General features: G+C 47.6%; 2 protein-coding genes across 5 annotated transcripts in view; one reads left to right on the top strand and one right to left on the bottom strand.

Moving 5' to 3' along the window:
* Nucleotides 1-2,532, top strand: part of Eif2d (eukaryotic translation initiation factor 2D) — a 33,150-nt gene extending 30,618 nt beyond the window's left edge. For all 3 annotated transcript variants that reach the window (XR_004770063.1, XM_027417696.2, XM_027417693.2), the window contains one exon: nt 1,930-2,532. Coding sequence is in view for 1 of the 3 variants with exons in the window: in XM_027417696.2 (XP_027273497.1) it covers nt 1,930-1,949 (20 nt within the window). In the remaining 2 variants the exon portion in view is untranslated. The remainder of the gene's footprint in view (nt 1-1,929) is intronic.
* Rassf5 (Ras association domain family member 5) overlaps nt 1-21,599 on the bottom strand; it is a 63,893-nt gene that overhangs the window by 9,447 nt on the left and 32,847 nt on the right. The gene's annotated exons all lie outside the window — the stretch shown is intronic.

Below are 21,599 nucleotides of genomic sequence, written 5' to 3'. Positions count from 1 at the left end.
TCCATTGTGGTATCCCAGAGCCTTGTTCCTGCTCAGCACGTCGTAGGCTTGGTAAACACCAGGGGGATGGACAGTATGTATTGGCTTTTGACTCCCCTTTTCCAATTTTGAGAGAATCAGAGAACCTGTAAATCTTGGCTTCGTCTATACATTTGGGATAAAAATCCTTTATCACTCAGGTTTGATGTAAAAGTCAAAGTGAAGTGAGACTCAGTGAGGCTCACAGGTGTTTTAGAAGTCATCAAACCCAGCCAGGGCAGTGTTAGCATTTTCATTCCAGCCAATTTCATTTCTCACCATCCTTGATCACTGATTCTAGATTAGCCATACATCCTTAGAGTTCATCGTTCCTTTCTCAACACAGGCAGCAGGCCGACTTTGTCTGTGAAGGTTCAGGTAGTAAACACTGGGCTTTGGAGGCCATAGTCAGTTGCATCTACTCACGGCCACCCATGTAACATAGAAGCAGCCAGAGAATAAGGGTAGCTGTGGCCCAAGAAAACTTACTTTGTGTAATGTACTTATGAGCAGGGAAGCTTGCTTTGTGCAATGTGACCAGGGGTAGTAGTTTGCTCCACAGTGGTGCTTGTGCAATTTCCCTCCCTAGAATACACAACCCTCTCTTCCCATGGTTCCATCTCCTCTGTATGGTGCCTAGGAAAATTCCAGCCCATGGTGGGCTCCCATCCTCTGGGCCCTGAATGTATCAGATATGTGGCATTTTAACTCTCAAGTGAAGGAAGGCATATGCACTTCTATCCAGTCTCTCTCCGAGTTGTACTTCCTGTGTGCTTTAGTGGTTTCTTTCTGCTGCTGTAATAGAACACCATGACAAAAGCAAAGTAAGGAAGAAAGGGTTTGTTCTGGCTTGCCACTCCAGGCCATAGTCCATCATAGCAGGGAGTCACGGTGGCAGGGGCTTGAGGGACATCCATAATCAGGACAGAGCGATGAATGCACACTCACTAACCAGAGCTCAGCTTGCTTTCTCTATTATTGCCATCATCATCATCATCATCAAAACAGGGTAGCCCTGGCTGGCCTGGCACTCACTATGTAGGCCAGGTTGACCTCAAACTCACAGAAATCCACCTGCTTCTGCCTCCTGGGTTTAGGATTCAAGGTGTACCCCTCCTGAGAGACCAGAATCTTTTAATCATGGAATGGTGCCACCCAGTGATGGGTCTTCCATCCCAATTAAGGTGATCAAGATCCTCCCCAGGTATCCCCAGAAGCCCATCTTCCAGGAAAGTCTAACTCCTGTCAACTTAAAACTGTCTACTGTTTCCTGTGTATTTCCTCACACCACCAGTTATGGGCTTTTAAAACTCCACTCACACTTAATGGGAACTCTATAGGCAAAGGCTTGGTCATTTCCCCAGAGTTACTCTCCTCCCTTCCTGACAAGAGGCAGAGTTTAAATAGCTCACATTCATTAACCCAGCATTCCCTGGATGGAACAGACTTGATGTTGGATGCCTAAGCTGCTTTGGTACCCGCTGCTGGGATCAGCTAACATGTAGTTGACCTCCAAGGAGGTATCAGAGAAATACCTGCTGATGAGGTGTCAGAAAGATAAGGCAGCCAGAGAAGAGTCCCAGCATAGAGCCCGCTGTCCATGGATCCCACACAGCCAGGCCCAAGAGCACCTCACTTCACCCCACACCCTAAGGTTTCACTGCCAAGAGCATGTGGGCTGCATGAGGTTTCAGACTTGGGCTGATCTACTTCTTGGTAGCTTGATAAGAATGCATACAATACTATCAAATGACCTGTGACCTATAACAAGCCACTTCCCCTCCAGAGAGTCTCAGTTTCCTCATCTGCCAAATCATGAAGTGACACCAAACAAACTCAAGGCCCGCCACAAGGCTAAGGTTGAACACAAGATAGGGAGGGTTTTCATCATTACTTCCTCCTCTCTTTCAGAGAACTGGGTGTGGGGCTGAAGACCTGGAGGACAGCTGGGTCCATCTGAATTGCATCAGGAACCATGGTCCAAAGGGACAAGAGCTCCCCTCCGTCCCCTCTGCTGCTCCGCTCTGCTCTTCTCGGTGCTTGCAACCTGCTTTCTCCTTGTGTCAGCCAGACCTCGCCTCAGCCAAGCTCAAACAGGTCTTCATTTCCTCTCTCTTAGCATGTCTGTCAGCAGCAGCTGTCGGGCCCCTGAGTGGAAACCTCTAAGCCCAAGCCAGGGAGAGAGCTGCAGGCATGTACCGTGAACAAAAGGCCATGCAGAGGCCCTCCTGTCCCCCTGGGGTTTCTGTTGCACTTGCCCTAAATGGGAACCTGGGGATGGGGAAGGAGAGACACCCACATCTGTCTAGGCTGGGTTTAAAATGCCAGGATCAATATACAAGCACAGTAAAGGCTACAGGTCCCTTTGTGACAGCCTCAACAAGATACAAAGGGGATTCTCCAGTGAGACACACTGTCCGGTCCCTTCCTAGTTCCAAAATCAGTCCCTTCCAAAATGCCCATGTTCTGGGGGGTTCCTCTGTTCTACCCATGACAATAAAAGGGTTCATTCCAGTCCGTTTGTTACCTGCCCATGGTTCCCAAAATAAAAGGACTAGAAATTCCTAGACTGTGTTCCCCAATAGGTCACCTGCAGCAGAGCGGGGAGGGACTCTATCACACAGCCATGCCTAATCAGAGATGCGTGAGACCCAAGAGGCTCTAGAGTGGGTAGTGGAGACACAGGATAAAGGAAGTGGGGGAGAGACTAGAAAGAGAACGAAGTCCCCAGAGACAGAAATGCAGAGCAGATGGTTAATGGCAGTAGTCACCAACAGGAGCTGACTGGGTTGAAGACTGTGAAAGGTACCTTGGGAGATGATACAGACTGGTGTGGCCCCATCCCTGGGAGCCCACAGGTCACCAGAGGAAGGAAAGCAGAAATACATGTACTATGACACAAATAGGGTCAGAACAATTGGGCATCAATGACTGGCTTTCAGGCAGCCCTCATCAGCATCATGTCATCTTGGTGAAGACCCTAGAGGACCAGCATGTCCCAGAACAGGTGTGTTCTCTCCCCCTCTCTCTCCTTTGGTCTGCAGGAGTAACCCACCTGACTTGTTCATGACCGGAAGGCCTGGGGAACCCTAACCCCAGGCACTGCTCTGGGGCTTCATGGTATTACTGACCCCTCAAAATAACTTGAGTCGGGATACAGGTGCTATTCCCAGGGCACTTGCACTTTGCCACTGGGTCACACTGGCCATGCTATGTCACAGATTGGCAAGTATCAGAAAGTCAACATCATGGAGGCTTATAACATGGAGTTTGTACATGCCATTTGTTGTGCAGAGTAATCGAGAAGGCATGCCTCGAAGTGCCTCACTTGTTGTAAGTTCGGTGAAAATTGACAGACCTCAGCTAGTCTGTGGCACAGAACCAGCTACAGCAGTGATTACTGTCTGGCAAGACAAAAGAAAGCTGGGTCAGTGAAGCCCTAACAGGCTACACTGTCCTAAGTACTTTTGTCACAGGTCTTTTATCTTCCATAAAAATCTGTTGAAAGCTACAATTTATGATCTTATCAGCCTAACAACTATGTTAATATCCTGTGTTAAAGCAGCCTGGACTGGGGGATGGCTTGATCAGTAAAGTGCCTGCTGTGCAAGCATGAGGACCCAAGTTCAGATCCCCAGCACCCATATAAGGCCAGGCTCAGTGGCACACACACAACTGTGGCACTTGCAGAGACAGGTGACCCGTGGAGCTCTCCCTGGCCAGCCAAAAACCGAGAAAGACACCTGCCATTGACCTGACCTACACACACACACACACACACACACACACACACACACACACACACACACACGCATGTCTACTTCCACAGACATGTACACACACCCACATTAACCCATTCATTCATGTTGGCAAGACCCCACTGCAAAATAAATAATAACAGTCCACTGCAAATGACTGCTAGAGGAGGATTGGTATACAGATATATAAAGAACTCCAGCAACTCAACAAAAATGTGAGCACTCTGCTCAAAATGGAAAGGGCTTGAACAGGTATTTCTTCAAGAAAATATATAGGTTCATTGAGTACGTGAAAAGATGCCTAGTATCACCAAGTGTTGAGGGAAAAACATCAAAATCACACCAAAACTCTACTTTATTCCCATTGGCTGTTTCTGAGATATACACTGTTGGATGTGGAGTATGCCCAGTGTTAAATAGCTGGCCTACTTTGTTTTCTGTTGTTGTGATAAATCACTGACCAAACCAACGTGGGAAGGAAAGAGTTTATTTTGACTTAAGGCAAAAGTTCATCATTGAGAGAACCAAGGCTGGCACCCAAGGCAGGAGCACTGCTCACTGGCTTGCTTCTAGACAGTGTTTGCCTTTTTAAACAGCCCAGACCTCCCTGATGAGGGAAGTGTGTCTGTGTATATGTTTGTCTTATTGGATGATAAAATACTGTTTGGCCAATGAGGCAGCAAGTTAGGTGGGACTAGGAGTTAAGGAGGATTCTGGGAAATGTAGTAAAGAAGTGGTGATCCAAGCAGAAAGTGACATAACAGGGAGACATATATAAGCAAGGGCAAGAAGGAAGTCCTTTTTGCTCTTCCTCCTGCTCTGAGCCGCCATGTGATCCCAGGATGAGGATGCCAGCGGAAGGTGTCCTCCATAAGGTAAGTCTTATAAAATATTACATTATGGTTATGGTTGATAATTAAGACAGAGCTAGCATATAAGAAATCCTAGTCATTGGTCAAGCAGCATTTGTACCTAATATAAGTCTCTGTGTGTTACTTGGGACCTTAATATGGTGGTGGATGGAACTTGGGCAGCCTGGTGGCGGGGCTTGGGTGGCTTTGGAGTAAAGACTTATTGTTACACCCCCTGTCTAGATATGGCACTGCCCAAGGGAGTAACATCAAATAGTGATCAAGAAAATGCCCCACAGCCATGTCTAATTGCCAATCTGATGGAGGCAATTCCTTAACTGAGGGTCCCTCTTCTCAGGCGTGCCAGGTTAACAGCCAAGATCAGCCACCTCAATGGTAAATGTAAGTTGGTGAAAGGACTGTGGAGACATTATGGTGATTCATCACAAGACTGACCTTGACTTGGATTTAGCAAATGAAAGCAGTGCTATACAACACAGAAAGAAGAAACCTAAGGGTCCGCCGATAGGAGAGTGGATGTGTAAAATGTGGGCCATCCTACAGTGCAATATATATTAGCCTTAAAAGGAAGGAAATTCTGGTAATGCAATTCCATGGATAAACCTTGAAAACACTATGCTTAGTGGGGTAAGCTGAACCCAAAAAGAGACAATAAAGTCCCTCCTTCTCAGCTCCTAGAGTAATTAAACAGGTAAGGAGTTTCAGTGGGGAAATGAAAAGGTTCTGGAGATGGGGGTTGGAGACCCAGCAGTAAGGCACCTGCTTATCATGCACAAGGCCCTAGGTTCAACCCCTAAAGTTCTAGAAATGGATGTGGTGATAGTTGAACAACAGTGAGAATCTCTTACGCCGTGCTCCAGAACTGTATGTACATTTAGTAATGACTGAAATGGTAAATTTTATGTGTGTTTCACCATTGAACCACGAGTGTCAGTTCTGGTAGGGGGCCTGCCTAGTACTTACAGGCCCTAGGTTTGCTCCTCGGCACTGCAAAATAAATAATGGAAAGTAAAAAACGATTCCAAGAGCACGGAAGTCTGGAGGCTGTTAACTGGGTTTAGGGTTTACATTGTTTGCATAAAGTTGCGAGCTTCTTTTCATTCTATACTTCAAACATGTTAGGGGTCAATCTAGCTCCTAAGCCAGCAGAGCCCCATAGCTCAGCCCCATCCTGAGCACTCCAGATTCAGTTCCTTTCCTATGACCAGGCTCCTGCTCAGGTTGTGGCTCTCAACAGGACATAGAGCAGATATTCCAAGGTGGTAAAGGACAGAGGCAAAGGGACTTCAGTGGCAAGCAAGTTCCAACCCAGCATGCTCACTCACACTTGCTAGGAGAGGAGCAGCATGGGCCTTGTACAGCTGCTGGGACACATGGTGCTTTGCTGCCTGCTGGTTACCTGGAAGCCCGCTTCTTTCTTCAGCTTATGGGCTGAGGGCTGTCGGGCTAGGTCCCCAGCCTCTCCTAAGGGTATACTGAGCCATGAAGAGGAGGAAACAAGACCCCAGATAAAGGCTCCCAGTGCCACATCGTATACAGATCTGGGTTACCTGACAAGTTGAGAGGAGAGGGCCGAATGTAGTCTCCCTGGCTGAGCCTGTCAAGTGTCTCCTCTTTACCTGACAGGAACAAATAAGGGCTCAGAATCTTTCTTCCTAAACTGTGTGTGTGTGTGTGTGTTTCTTCCACAAACAGAAACTGGTAAAATCTAGCTCAGTCAACATAAACAGTCTAGTCTTACACACAGAGAGAGGTACAGGAGGGAAGTGCTGGCCTACAGAACAAGGGTGGCCTGGCTTAATCTCTGAGAGTGGACAGGATGGCTGAGTTCAGGTGGTCCTGGAAGAAAGGACCCCCACCAGCATTCAGGTCCCCTTCCTGATCTCACCTTAGCAGAAATCCTTATAACTTAAACACTTAGGGGCTCACTATCTAGGTTCCCTCTCAGGCCCAGGAGGTAAAAGGGGCTATTCCCAAACAAATAGAGGTGAGGCTTTCCCAGAAGCAAAAGGAAGGCTGATTTACATCACAGGTGTGCATGCTGGGAAGGACTAGATGTAGGACCTGTGCCTGAATGTTGAAGTGACTTGGCTGCTGCCTCAGTCAGTGACTGGGAGTGAGAAGCAGGACTCTGTTGACAGCTCTGCCCGCCATCCCGTCACTTCAGATGCTAGGAAAGATCTCAGAGGACTGTCACAAGGTCCCCACAGTCTTGAAAAAAGCACAGCACACTGTGATGAGGGTGACAGGGGCGGGATGTCTGTGAGCAGGGATGGAAAGCGTCATAGAAGAATGGCTGGAAAGATTGTAAGAACAGAACACCAAGGCCTCTGCTGTGAGATTGTTTTGTATGTATGACAGGGAAGTTGCATTCATCAAGTCTCAAATTATGTTTTGCCGAAATAAGACCTGTACAATTATGACACCAACTGACATGTGAAAGTGGGTGGGGAACACTTAGAATGTCCCCTTCCTACATGAAGGTAATTCATGGTTGTTAAGAGAAAGAAAAACTGGGGCTGGAGAGATGGCTCAGAAGTTAAGAGCACTGACTGCTCTTCCAGAGGTCCTGAGTTCAATTCCCAGCAACCACATGGTGGCTCACAACCATCCGTTATGAGATCTGGTGCCCTCTTGTGGTGTGCAGATATACATGGAAGCAGAATGTTGTATACATAATAAATAAATAAAATATTTTTTAAAAAAAGAGAGAAAAACTGTCTTCTCCAGGGACAAGTGCCCCAGAGACTATCCAATCCCAAGTGGTCAGTCCTAAACAAATACACATATGAACACAAATGAACTCAGCAGGCTGTGAGTTATACATACATGTGTGTTTATATGTATGCATGTGTGTATGTATATATGTGGCAACAAAGATGATGTCATGAATTTGAGAGGGGATGGAGGTCACGGGAGGAGTTGGAGTGGGGATAGCGAGGGATGAAAATTATATACAGTACTCACATATGAAATTTTTTAAAAAAAAATAAAACACTGTCATCCTGGGTTCACAAAAGCCTCCTATGTGTTATCCTGAGCTCCCAGTCCCCTGACTGCTACCAGTTTAATTCTCTGTAAAGGGAAATAAACTTATTTATACTCAGTGACTAAAAACCAGGGATAGTTTGTTACAGGAGCTAATCCATCCTAATTGCACAAGATGAAAGATGTAGCAACTAAAGGTAACAGCTAACAGGTAGTGTACCTTCTTAACCAAGTCCACACTGCTGCCCTGGCCTGAGGCAGGACTCACAGGACTGGCATGTTCTCAGGGAAAAGCACAGCTGGCACAGGCCAGAGGAGCCAACAAATTGAAGGGATGGCACAGAGACCACATCCTTAAATACCAGGACCAAGGACCACTTGTGGTTAGTCCTAGACAGTGTGAGCCTCTAGGAGAGGGCACAGGAGCAGCTGACTGGTCCATCTTGCTTTTATTGTTCCAAGTTTGGAGCTTAGTTTTAGTGTTTTCTCAAATGCCAAGGTGGTCAGGGGCAGAAACTGTGCCTGAGACTTGGGTGTGCTGCTGATGGCAGGGAGATGTGAATTTCCCTGACTGGTCTCAGGGCTGCCTGCTATACCCAGGGCACCACAGGCCCTGTTGTAGGCAAGGAGCAATGGAAGAAAGAAGGGATGGAACCAGGAGTTCCATCCAGCTTATGACTGTCTAAGTCCTTCCAGAGAAAACAAAGCCTGTGGCCCGGTCAGCCACCAAGCAGGAAGAGGACTTGAAAAGTAGACTGAGGTCATTAGTCCAAGCTCCACCTCACCCAGCCACAGATGTAAGGCCTGGTGCAGACCTCGGACCTCATCTGGCACTGTTAAAGAAGAAGCTCTGTGTCCACTCAGAACACCCACCTTGATGTCCTCCTGGAGTCCCAGAGTCCCTGGGTCCCTAGATCTGTTGACATGCAGACATTCCACCATCTTAGCTGGGGTAACTGTGTAGACACTGCAGACTGCCTGAGTTCTTGGGCTGGTTTTCCTTCAAACCGCCAGAAGCCCCATTTTGATACACATAACCCAGAAAACAAACTGTGCACAGTCAAGGGGGAGATACCCAGAGAATACCAGTTCAGCATTCTGAAACTGACTAGCATGACTCAAAAGGTCCCCAGCCTGATTCAAATATAACACATTGCCCCAGGAAGCCGCCATCTCTGTAGAGGAAAGAGCAGGTGTGCCCAGGGCTGGCCCAGTTCCTCGCTGTCTCCAGGCCTCCTCTGTAGAAAGAGGGAAAGCTCCCTCATGTCTCCCATTAATGGGGGCTGGAGAGAGGCCTGAGGGACTGCTTTGAGATCAGGCACCCTGAGCAGCTGACACAGGTTGTTCTGACAAGGCTATTTATAGAAGAATCTTGGCCTTTCCTAAGGGTACCCAAGTCTCTGAGTGACAAGAAAACACACACACACACACACACACACACACACACACACACACACACACACACACTCCTCTTTGAGAAAGAAAAAAAATTTCTCTTAGGGGCTCAAATGCAATTTATCTTTGAGCAGGACAGAAAGATTTGCTTATCGGTCACAATGGGGTCAAGATACGACAGTTCAACTTGAAATTTTTTCCAGAGTGACTCCAAGAGAGAAGGTAGAGCCGGGAAACTTACTAACAACAACAAAAATAGAACCGGATAAAACACCAATGAGAAAAAGATTGTAACTGTTTGGAGGACGCACCCTGAGCTGGAAGTTTGTTCCACACACCTCTGCAGAACCAGTGAGGCCACGTTAGAACCAGGGCACTCAACTCCACCCCAGCCCTGGGTGATCTGGGTGCCAAAGGCTAGACTACAGCTGAGAAAAGCTCTCTGTCCCTGACCACAGTCCTGAATGTTCAAGGCTAAGTTGGGTCAGCACCTTCCCTTCCTTCCCTGGAGTAGTTACCCCTTATTGTCCTGTCTGGCATCTTGTTTTCCAGAAAATGAGTTTCTTAGAGGGGGTACCTGTCTTTATTGCAAGTATAGACACTAGCAAAAAGCTAAAGAAACACGCAAAGGACCCAAGATGTAATGGATTCAAGATACAAAGTAAAGGACAGTCACTTGTGGCACAATGCTGGGAAGTGGGGGTGGGAGGAAATGGAGAGAAGAGATGTCTGAGCTTGGAGCAAGCCATCTCCACAGGGAGAGATGGAAGAATGGAGAGAGAAAGCCATTCCCCTCCTTCTTAGTCCCATCCCAGCTATTTTCTTGTAAGGATATTTCCATTTCTCCCCAAGAGTACTAGAAACAAATGGCCAAGTAAAAGACGTTTTTGCCATGCCCCTTTCTCACCTCAGTTATGCAAAACCTTCACCCTCTGGGACCAGCCTGGTAGTGAGAAGCCAGGCAGCAGCTCAACTTTGTTTTAAAAAACAGGAACCATTTTCTTCCCAGGCAGCAACAAAACTTACTAAAGCAATAAAAGATCAGTTGCATATCAGAATGAACAAGGAAGCTTTTCGAGGTTCCCAGCCCCTGTCAGTATTTTCTATATCTCACAATTCTGCTTGTAGTCACAATTGTGAGCCACTGCTCCAGACTGGGGGAGGGGATCACAATGAAGCAAGAACCCCAAGAGAGGGTTGGACACTTCCCCTCTGCAATGATGTTTTTCTGCCTTGAGGCCTACCTAGCCACAGAAGGAACTACTGTCTCCCTGTCCCCCAACCCCCCAAATCAGGTACTTGGCTCTATGGGTCTGTTTTAGTTGCTTTCTTTGACATAAAATCACAAGCTGTCTTTGGGTTCTGGGGTGTCATCTCATCAAGGAATGGCTCAGCGTATTTGCCTAAAGTCAGAACTCGGCCAAAGCAGGGCTTGCAGGCAAGATAACTATTCACGAAAGAGGTGCCAAGATGGGTTTGGGGAAGATTTTGGGGGTGACTCTAATAGGTGAAGGACCACTGGATTAATGATGAGCTTGCCATACACCTGTGAAACTTAACCCTTCACATCTGTCTACAAACCCACCCTGGGAGGTAGCCTCTCTACAGTCCGGGGTGGGGGGACTGTTTGCTTAAGTAGCCCAACAAACTTCACACTTTGCCTCTGCCAACACATGTGGCAGCTAGTGTGGCTCTGTGGCACCCAGGAGAGTATAGCCAGAGGACCAGGCTTGCTGGGTATCCAAAGGCCAGCGTGTTTAAGAAACAGACAGCTCCTTTAGATTACCCAAGCCTACTGAGGAGCTAAAACGGTACTATGACGGCAGCCTAGTCTGTTTCTAAAAGCATTCTGGACTTCTGCAAAGTTGCTAGACTAGGTTTTAAAATGGTTTCTAGCCACACACATCACGGAAGTCTCAACTTGTATTTTTCTGCTGAGGGTATTTATCTCTTTCTCACCGACAAGCTGTAAACTCAAATCAGGAGGGAAACCAGACGGAGAAGGTGCTCAGTTACCCATCCAGACACCGCTGAGCATGCAGTCATCCATGAACCAGCGAGGTCCCCAGATCCTAGAGAGCCATTCATTCTGAAAGGCCTAAGGGTAGGAAATACCGCGAGGAGGGCTAACCAGAATAGTGCAGGCCCCCCGAAGCCACTCTGCTAGCACATGGCTCTGCCTGGCGGAGAGAGGATGCCAGTTTCCCTCGAAGACCACGGAGCTTATTTCCTCCCTTGAAGGCGCTTGTAATCATCAGGTTTACCTTTGAAAGCTGTTTGCTCTGAACGTTCCTGAAAAAGGTGGTCTTAGCAGTAAAGAAGCAATCTTCCAGTTCCTCGTCCAGGCTGCAGTACCCACTGCTCATGCTGCTGTCCACGGTCATTGGGCCCCGCCCGTGTCTGAGAGCTCATCGGTCTGTGGGAGGGGCCCCTCGGGTTCTGTGCTCTGGTGCTGGTGCTAATACGCAATGGTTATCAGGAGGGTCGGACCAGGCAGCCCGCGTTTCCTTCCCTGGAGCTCCGGGTGCTGACACTGCCTGGGGCTCGGGTCCGTGCGCCTCTCTCTCCCGCAGCTGCATCTGCGGTCCTGAGCGCTGTGCCCGCCCGCCTGCTTGGCTCCCCGCCCCGTGTGCTGACGAGCCTCCCTACACCTCCCTCTCCCAGCGCCTTTCCTGTACTGCTCTCTGCAGTGCTAAAGCCACTTCCTCTCGCAAGGTTCCCCAAAACCCTGCTGGTTGTCATTCACCCACCCCACCCCCAGCTGAGTGCCAAGGACCCCTGGTGGGGATGCGGGGGTGGGGATGGGGTAGGGACCAGCCAGGATGAACCAGAGGGGGACAATTCCCTCTGCCCTTCCCACCTCCTTCTGGAAGCAGGCTTTCTCACTTGCTATGATGACAGCTCTGGAGTAAAAGTGCACCCCGCCACAACCTGACTACTTTCCCATCCACTCCATCTCTCCACCCCACTCTACCCTACCCTTCTTGCCCCTTCCCAGGAGCTAGGTCAGTCAGTGGTTAGAGAAGTAACTGGAGATGGAAATCATTATCTGGCCTGCCTGGAGAAGAAGCAACATTTTAACTTGAAAAGGCCAGAGGAAACCACCGGGTCTAATAAGCACTTGCAAGTCCCAAGCGAGGCGCTGCAGGGTGGAGCAGACCCAACCTTCCATCTTTAGAACTTCACCTTCAAAGAGCCTGCAGACAGCACCAGGTTATTTGCACATTTTCCTGACAGTCTGGGGAAGGAGGCCCCTTGCCAAATCAAGTCATTCCTATACTTAGTTTCCTGTGACTAGGCGGACTAGAAGGAACACTGGCACTGGATCCTTGCAAGTCATCAGAGGATGAACCCCTTCTGCCACTTCCAGACCTCGTTGGTCTGACAGCAGTTTGGGCTACTGTTGTTAGAGCGACAACTATGTGTGCTGTGTGATGGATGGCATGCAGTCGGCCCTTAGACATTAAACAGGGACCAGTAATTCCGTTTCCTAGGGTCTTTGCTCCAAGTCACTGTGACATACCATCCATTAGCTAGGATGAGCCTGTTGGGTGGGCATTCTGCCATCTTTAAATGCAAAGGAAATGAATGCAGTCCTCAGACACTGTGGCTTCGGAAGGAAAGCCTCAACCCCATTTACAGAGTCTGATGGCTGTGGACCCCGGGGGCGGCCTGGAGAGGGGCTGAGGAGGCTCTGTGGCTGTTCTCACAATTTGCAATAGTCCAGTGCTTGGTGAGCTCAGGATGGCAAAGGGTTAGGCGCTCACACCTCCTCATGGAGCTGCAGACTCCATTTTGAGAGATGGTTACTTTGTGAGGAACCTTCTTCCCCCTCCTTTGCCAAATCTGCTGGTGTTCAGGGGCTTTAAAGTCGCAGCCTAGTTCAGTTCCATCCTCCCAAAGAGAAGCCAGTAGATAACAGCACCCCTGAACTGGTGCCCTCAACCCAGAACCTTCAATACTAGTAGCTCTCCCTTCCTAGAAGGAAGGTAAGTAAAAGCAGACAGCAGGCTAGGGGGTGGGGTGGGATGAGGGGACTAAGGAGAATTTGCTAGGAGTTGGGGGGGATCTCTCTGGGATGGGACTGAAGATAGGGCCTGGCTCTGCCCACAGCAATCTTCATGAGTCAGGAAGGTTTTCCCAAGACAGTGGTTCAAGCCAACGAGGCTGGTATCAGCTTCCATGTCTGATGCTGGTGAGACAAATGCTCAGAGGAGCCTCTTGGTAACCCACCGACCATTGGAACATCCCACCTTCTTTGTCCAGCTAGACACCCTCATGGTTTTTAATAAAGTCAACCTCCAGGTTCTGTCCAACACTCAGGAAACACAGGCCCCTGTGACCATGCTATGTCCTTGGGGTCACCCACAACACTCTGCAATGCCACCATGGTGGTACAGCATTCAAAATGTGTGATCTCAAGCATAGCTAATAACAACCTTTCCAGTGTCCGGCTCAAGCCTCCCAGGAAGGAGCACAAGTCCCTTCTTGTGCACAGCACATGGGATGCCAGAGATGAGGAAGAAAGCTCCCTCGGGGATGTTGAATGCTTAGAGAATTGCTCCATGCTATTCCAAACACTGTGAAAGCTGATGCTGAATAGGGCTTTTCAGAGCACCTTTGATACCCATACTTCACCTAGGCCACTCTGTGATCTTGAGAGCAGGTATTGTGCCTACTTTACAGGTGAAAAATAAAACTGATGGAAGTAACTTGTTCCATAACAGCTCATTGCTTTCACAGTCTCTTGAATTCTGGTTACACTATCATCTTTCACATATACCCACACCTATTAATGGATCTAGGCTCCGAAGGAGGTCAGCAGTCAAAAGGAAGCCAGGAGTAAGGATCAGCAAAGCAGAGATGGCAGGCAGGGTCCAGAGGGATGCAAAGAAATCATACCCAATAGAGCGACTAAGTAGCCTCTGCAAAGACCATACCCAACAGAGCAACTGGGCAGCCTCTGCAGGGAAAAGTCCTGACTGACCCCTACAGTCTCAAAGGGAGGGAGCCTGGCTGTCTTGAGCATCTAGTTGGAACCATGACATTGAATAATTAACAATAGTGACATCAATTGGCCCTGGGAAGGGAGGGGGCGTAGAGGAGCTTGGGTGGCAGGTTTTAAACTTCTAAGGGGTAAGCCACAAAGCATGGGAACTGCCTGGTCTTGCCCATGGGGCCAGGAACAGGGCCTGGACCCAATGTGTGCTGTACAGGTCCTTAACTGCACTGTGCAGGTTGTGAAAGCCTTGGTGGAGTGGTGAACAGCCCACTTCCCTGACTTAGTGTCTGGTGGTGACAGACTTGCTTTTAATCTTTACTCCTTTCTCACATGGAATCCTGACAGGAGGCAGGAGCCCTTGTCAGATCCAGCCTGGGTCCTGCATGTTCTAGAAAAACCGGGATACCGTGAGGCAGGGATTGGTGTGTTTGCCTGTATGTGTCTGTGTACCACCTGCGTGCCTGGTGCCCTCGGAGGCCAGATGACCACCGCAGATGCTTTGGAACTGGAGTTAGAGATAGCTGTGAGCTGCCATTTGAGTGCTGGGAATCAAACCCAGTTCTTCTGGAAGGGCAGCCAGTAACCTCTGAGCCATCTCTCCAGCTCCAGGAACTGGAAGTTTTGCCCTACCCCTAACTTCACTTGATTAAGCGTCTTGAACGACCGTGGACCTCAGATTGTGCAGTTGAGGGGTCTCAGGGATGAAGATTTAAGACCCACCAGCAGAAGCTGGAAACCGGGATGATGGGCTATCCCACCCCGATACACATTTTGAAATGAACATTGGCTAATATTGCACCAACTCAATGTGCATCTTAATTTTCACTTAATCCCTCCAACAAGTACACGAGGAAACTCTGTCATTATCTGTTTTACAAAGAGGAGGAGAATCAGGTAGTCTAATAACTTGCCATTTCATCACACATGCCAGTTAATGGTGGAGAGGAATCAACCCTGTGGGGTTTGACTCCAGACTCTGTCCTCCAACTCTACACTCTGTATCCTTGTGGGCTAGCCCCATGATTCCTGTCATAATTATGGCACTGCCTGAAACTGTACCCCCTCATAGAACAAGGTAGAGCCACTCTCCCCATCTGCCTGGACTCCTGTCTTCCCCTTCCACTGTTTTTCTTCAGTCATCCCTTCTCCCCCAGTGTGTGTTGGGGAGGGCATTAGTGTCCCATCTATGCTGATGGTTTCAATCCCCTTTGACAGACACATTGCTTGTATTTCTCTCTCCTGAGCAGCAACCTTCTGCATACGCAGTCCTGCCCACTTATCTTAGTTGACTTTCTTCTGTTGTGGTAAAGCACCATGGTCAGAAGCAGCTTTGGGAGGACAGGGTTTGTTTTGCCTTATAGCTTACAGTCCATTGCTGAGGGAAGTCAGAACAGAACCTGGAAGCAGGAACTAATGCATAGATCACGGAGGAACACTACCTTAATGGCTTGCCCTCAACACTTTGCTCAGCCTTTTATAAAACCAAGGACCACCTGCCCAGGGGTGGCACCACCCACAGTGGGCTGGGAGCCCCCATAGCAATCATTATTAAAGAAAACGACCCACAGACTTAATCTACAGGCCAATCTGATGGAGGCATTTTCTCAGTTGAGGTTTCCTCTTCTCAGGTGACTCTAATTTGTGTCAAGCTGACAGAGAACCAACCAGCTCACCACTGTGGCCCCACTCTTACCAAGCCTGAAACCGAGCTCATCATTTCATGCTCAACTCTCCAACTGCTCAGTTCTTCGGCCCTAAATTATGGCACAGCCTTCTAAGAGCTTCCATTGTTACTGTCCCTTCCTCCTTCACACTTCCCACCTCCTTATTGTCAAAGTTACTCTCCTAAGACTCAGCTCTAACCATAGTAAGTCCTCCATCATAAAACCTTCCGTGAAGACATCAATGCCTGGTGCATCCATTCATTCATCTAACAGCTATTTCTACATAATTGGGTAATTGAGTTTGGACAGAAAGGATGGACATAAAAGATGAGTCCTGCTTCTTATGGTAGCATCTAGAGAGGGCGATATGAGCTATGTGTCATGAGCGCTCACACATCTTGTTGCCTTAATCCGTAATTTCTTAATCCTTGTTGCCCTGCAGGAAACCATTTTAAAGATGCATAAACTGAGGCTTAGACTTCAAACCCAGTAACCCCCTTTACCATTGCTGTCTTCCTTCCACTGATGACATAATAGTTCGAACTCTAGAGTAGGTCCTTCAAGGCCCTTCCATTGCATGCCTGGCCAGCAAGTTATTTGTAGTTCCAACCAAGTGCCCTCATTACAGCTGTGCAAAATTTGGCTTGCATTCCCCAGCACCATCGCTTCCCCCTCATGGTTTCACTTTTATTATTTCCTCTGTTTAAAAATCTTCTTCTTGGGGCTGGGGAGATAGCTCACTCAATTAAAGGGCTTGTCACACAAGCACAAGGTCCCAGGTTCAATCCCCAACACCCATATGAAAAGCCAGTGTGATACCATGCACCTATGATTCCTGAGCTGGGGAGACAGAAACAGGATGATCCCTGGGGCTTTATAGCCAGCCAGTCCAGCTGAAACAGTAAGAGTTCCTGTCTCAGAAATGAAGGTAGCAAATGGTCAAGGAAGAGATCTGATGCCCACCCCAGGCATCCACATATACACATGCATGAGTGTTCCCCCCCATACACACCTACACATACCACCCCCAACACACAGAAACAAGGTAGCCCACCCTAGGCCTTCACATGCACACACATGCATGAGTGTTCCCCCCATACACACCTACACATACTACCCCCCACAAACAGAAATAAGGTAGATAGCATTCTTGAGGGATGCTCCTTGAGGTTGTCCTCTGGCCACCACGTACATACATACATACATCTCTGTAAGACACACACACACACACACACACACACACACACACACGCACGCACGCACGCACGCACGCACGGGCACGCATGCAATCCTCTGTCCTCTGCTTCCTGTCTCCCAGTGATGACCACACCTCCCACACCTTCCTCAGAGCATCCTTTCCCAGATGGTTTATTTAGGTTGAATCTTAAGGCCACTGTCTACTACCTCTGGGGTGGCATTTCTGAGGATGACATGGCTGTGTAAAGCAGAGAGCTCAATTTTTCCATAGATGACTTCCTGTCTTACAAGATAATCATCTGTATACCATTTAGGTTAGGCTCATGAGAGATTCACTTTCTCAGAGACACTAGCCCATACCACACTTCTCTTGCTTGGCTGCCAGGCTAACAGTTCTGACAGGGTCTGGATACCTATAAACACTGAATGGGGTTGAACTAACTCCGTTGCCCACACCAAGAAGCAGACACCCTAAAAAACTCATGATCAGATTGGAGTCAGGTCTAGGGTCTGTGCTTTCTGTTGTCCTTTTGGGACACTAAAGAATATAGGTGTTTCTATTCAGTGCCCTTCTCCCTCAGGTGCCTCTCAGTACAAGGCTAATCTTCTAGCATCTGGGGTTAGATGACCTTCGGTGAGATGACAACTCACATGGTACCAGCCATAGAAAGGAAGGTCCTGCTGCCATGAGCCTCAGAGCTTCAGGAACGCCGTGCCCCCTCAGAAGTCCATTGTTCACGGGCAGCACTGAGAAATGCCTCCAAGGCTCCCAAGCTTTTAGGGAAATAGAACTGGAGTTCTGTCCTTTAGAGGCAGGCTCTTGGGCCTGTTGCCCCCTGTTTGGGGGGTATCTGGCTCTGCCACAGCAGAAATGAGCTCACCCTGTGCCTGACAAATCAGCTTTGGGACGCTCCCATGCAGGGAGGTTCTCTGGTGCAGGCGAATTGTTGACAGATTAAGTTGTTGCACAATAAGTAAAAGATCTAGAGACAGATATTGGGGTGCAAGCTTCAAACTGAAGATCAGAAAAGTAAAGCAACTGGTCACTAGCTCTTACTCTACCTCAGACTGAAAGGCGATCCTGGCTCCACCAAACCTCAGACTGTAACCTCTCCTTAGTGTGGCTGGAGAATCCTGAGACTTCAATGTCTTCCTGTCCTCATTGTGGCTGGAGAATGAATGCCTGATACTGAATACTGAAGACCCTGCTCCTATCTTTTATATCTCGCTAGTGCTGTGATTAAAGGCATGTGATACCAGGTCTTTGTACAAGCTGTTTCTCTTTAGGAATGGATCAATTTTGTGTAGATCTGGGTGGCCTTGGACTCACAGAGATCTCGTAATCCTGAGTCCTAGGATTAAAGGTGTATACCATCACCTCCTAGTTTCTGGCTGCTGGGATTAAAGGTGTGTATCACCACTGCCTGATCTCTACAGTATAGGAAGTGACTCTAATTACAGGGTCATGCTTGGGCATGGTCACAGGTACGTGGGAAGCATTTTCTGGGTCCATCCTGCTCAAGTGCAAACCTGGTCACTGGTTCCCTTGCGTGAGTATTTCCCCCTAATAAACTACCGGTTATTAACCTATCTCTGACCACAACTTGTATTCTTCAATATCTATATTTTGAGGCTAACTTTGCTTTCTGAATCCTCAGACAACCTTTAATAAATCATAAATAATATATCACCACATTAAGTAGCACTTTTTGATTCTGGAACTAGTAAAGAATTGACAAAGAAGCCACAGCACAGGGTATGCCAAACGCAGACAGAGTGGGGTAGAGAGAATTGGCTTTTCTTTGGCACAGACGACTCATCTGGCTACTTCTGGAATTCCCCAGGAAAGACGACCAAGTCCCTTAGCTGGGAAAGGTGTTGGAACCTTAATTGAGGGTAAATTATGCACGTAGAAACCAAGGGGACAATTGCTGAGGCAGCGTGTGCGTGTGTGTGTGTGTGTGTGTGTGTGTGTGTGTGTGTGTGTGTGTGTGTGTGACTGCGTGTATGCCACAGCAACACATGTGTGGAGGCCAAGCTCAGGTGCTCATCCTCACCTACCAGTCTCTTTGAGACAGGGTCTCTCTGATGTCCACTGCTGCATGGGCTACTTAGCCCACCAACTCCTGCAGATCCTTCATCTCACCATGGGAGCTCCAGGATCACACTACCATATCCATCTTTTTGTGGCCTCTGAGAATTTAAACTCAGATTCTCATGCTTGTGCAATAAGCACTTGACTCACCAGGCTATCCCCCCAGCATGATGTACCGAATTTTAAAGCTAGAGTCAAAAGAGTCAAGCTATTTTCAGGTGTCCACAGTACCAGGGCAAAGTTCAAAAATATTTATGGGAATATGAAAATAACATATTTAGCTAAGGTCAAGTGTAGGACTATGAAAATATCAGCACCCAACAAAGCAAAATTTAAAATGTCAAGCATTCAGTTAAAAATTACTAGGCATGGTAGCACACATGGCTGGACACTTTTTATCCCAGCACTTGGGAGGCAAAGGCAGGTAGATCTCTATGTCCTCAAGGCCAGCCTGGTCTACAAAGCAAGTTCCAGGACAGAGAAACTGTCTCAAAAAACAAAAATAAATTACTAGAAATAAAAATAAACAGGGAATTTTCTCCTTAACGAGGAGAAAATGGAATCAATTGAAACAAATCTATAACTTAAATGCTAGAATTAGAAAAAAACCCACTAAAGTTAGGTAGAAACATGAAATATATCTAAAATACCAATTCTTACTTCTAGCAATGAAATTTGCAATGATTAGGATGGGAAACATGCTGATTATAGTTAATGGAAGTTAGACATTGTTAGTGAACTTGAGGACATGGCAGGGGCAGCCACCCCAAGGAAACAGACATAAACAAAACAAAACAAAACAAAACAGACAAAACTAAAAGACCAAAGAGGTAATCTGTGGGGCAAATCCAAAAAGTCAAATGATATGTACGTAAGTGGAATCCTCCAGAGAAAAGCAGTCGAGGGCATAAAAACCTGAAGAAACAATGCCGACAGTTTCCCCAGTTTTGATGAACTCAATAGCCCACACAGCCAAGAAAGTGAATGAAGCTCAAGCAAAATACATACAGAAACAGAGGGCACATCATTCTCAAATTATCAAGTTACAATAACCGTACACACAGCATGGGAAGGAGAATGTGTCGTATACAGATGCCCCTGGACACAGGGAACAGAAGATTTACACTTGGAAACCACACAAGAGAAAACAGTAGCATGGGGTTGCAAAAGTCACAAAAGAGAAAGAGCCTTCCAGTTTAGAATTTCCAACTCAGGGATGAGCTAAGAAACAAAGCTGAAATAACGACTTTTTCAGACACGGGAGATGAAGGAAGGAACGCATCGGCACACATGCCATACAAGCCAGGAATGTAGCAAACTATATCATCAAAGTTTGTGTCAGCACAGCCCGTGACCTTTACAAGCCAACAAATCCCTTTTCTCAGACCACATCCCTATTGCTAAACAATACATGGCTGAAGAAAGGCACACATGTTGAACAGAGGGCTTAGTGAGTAAGGACACTTGCCCTGCAAGCATGAGGAAGGGAGTCTGAATCCCCAGAATGAACGTAAAAAGCCAGGCATGTGCATACCTGTCAGCCAGCATTAAAGGGTGGAGACAGTGGATCCCGAGAACTGCCTGGCCAGACACCCCAGCGTATATAACTAACTTCAGGTTCAGAGAGAGACAAGGTCTCTCACGGAATAGGTAGAGAGCGATAGAGGGCGCTGCCTACCACCCTGCTCTGGCCTCCATACATGAGTGTGGATCCAGACACTCAAGCTCACGTGCCACACACACAAACCTCACAGACACATGCAAGCACGCACACACAAAAAGTAAATAGCTAAAAATAAAGGAAAAAGACATAGTAAGCTTATGGCAATTCAAAGTACAAGGCTGGGAATATTAGCTCAGTGGTAAAGCACTTTGCTTCCTATGTGTGAGGCCTTAAATTTAATTCCCAGCACCTCAAAAAAAAAAAAAATCAGTAACTATGCTAATATCAGTCCATAGAATGTTTCCTAACATTCTATGCAGGGATAAAGACATTCTAAGCAGGGATAAAGACAGCTACTTCACAGTGATACGGGGGGGGGGGCAATTATAAAGCTATAATAATCCTAAAACTGTACACACCAACAATGGAGCTTCAGAGCAGGGATGGACGTATAGCTGGGTAAGATACCGCAGCTGGGAATTCCAGGACTGAGGAGGCTGAGGCAGGAGGCTTATGAGTTCCAGGTCAATGGGACTCCATATCGAGACCCTATCTCATGAACAATCAATCAAATCAAGGGCTTGGCATATAGCTCAGTGACAGAGCCCTTGTCTAGCATGCTACAGGCCCTAGGCTCATCACTAGCGCTATGTAACTCTCGGCTGAAATGAGCAAATCCACTAGGAATCTTTGGAATGGAACCAGGGCCTTAAGTGGTACATGCACTTGTTAAGCTTGGAGGCCAAAGACTATAACCAAAATATATTGTATGAAAAGTCTAAAACATAAAATAACTTAAAAAAACAAGTAAAACAAAAAATAGCCTTTGTTCTTTCAGATGCCTTTCTTCACCTCTCTGGCTCCCCCGTGTGGTGGTTCTAGGTTACACACAGACAGTGGTATTTCGGAAAGGGAGACAGTGTGCTGTGGGGGGTAGTTCAAGGCTA

Source organism: Cricetulus griseus, chromosome 5 (assembly GCF_003668045.3).
Source record: "Cricetulus griseus strain 17A/GY chromosome 5, alternate assembly CriGri-PICRH-1.0, whole genome shotgun sequence".
NCBI classification, from domain to species: Eukaryota; Metazoa; Chordata; class Mammalia; order Rodentia; family Cricetidae; genus Cricetulus; species Cricetulus griseus.
Note: the sequence above shows the minus strand (reverse complement) of the source record. Positions and strands in the feature narration are given on the sequence as shown.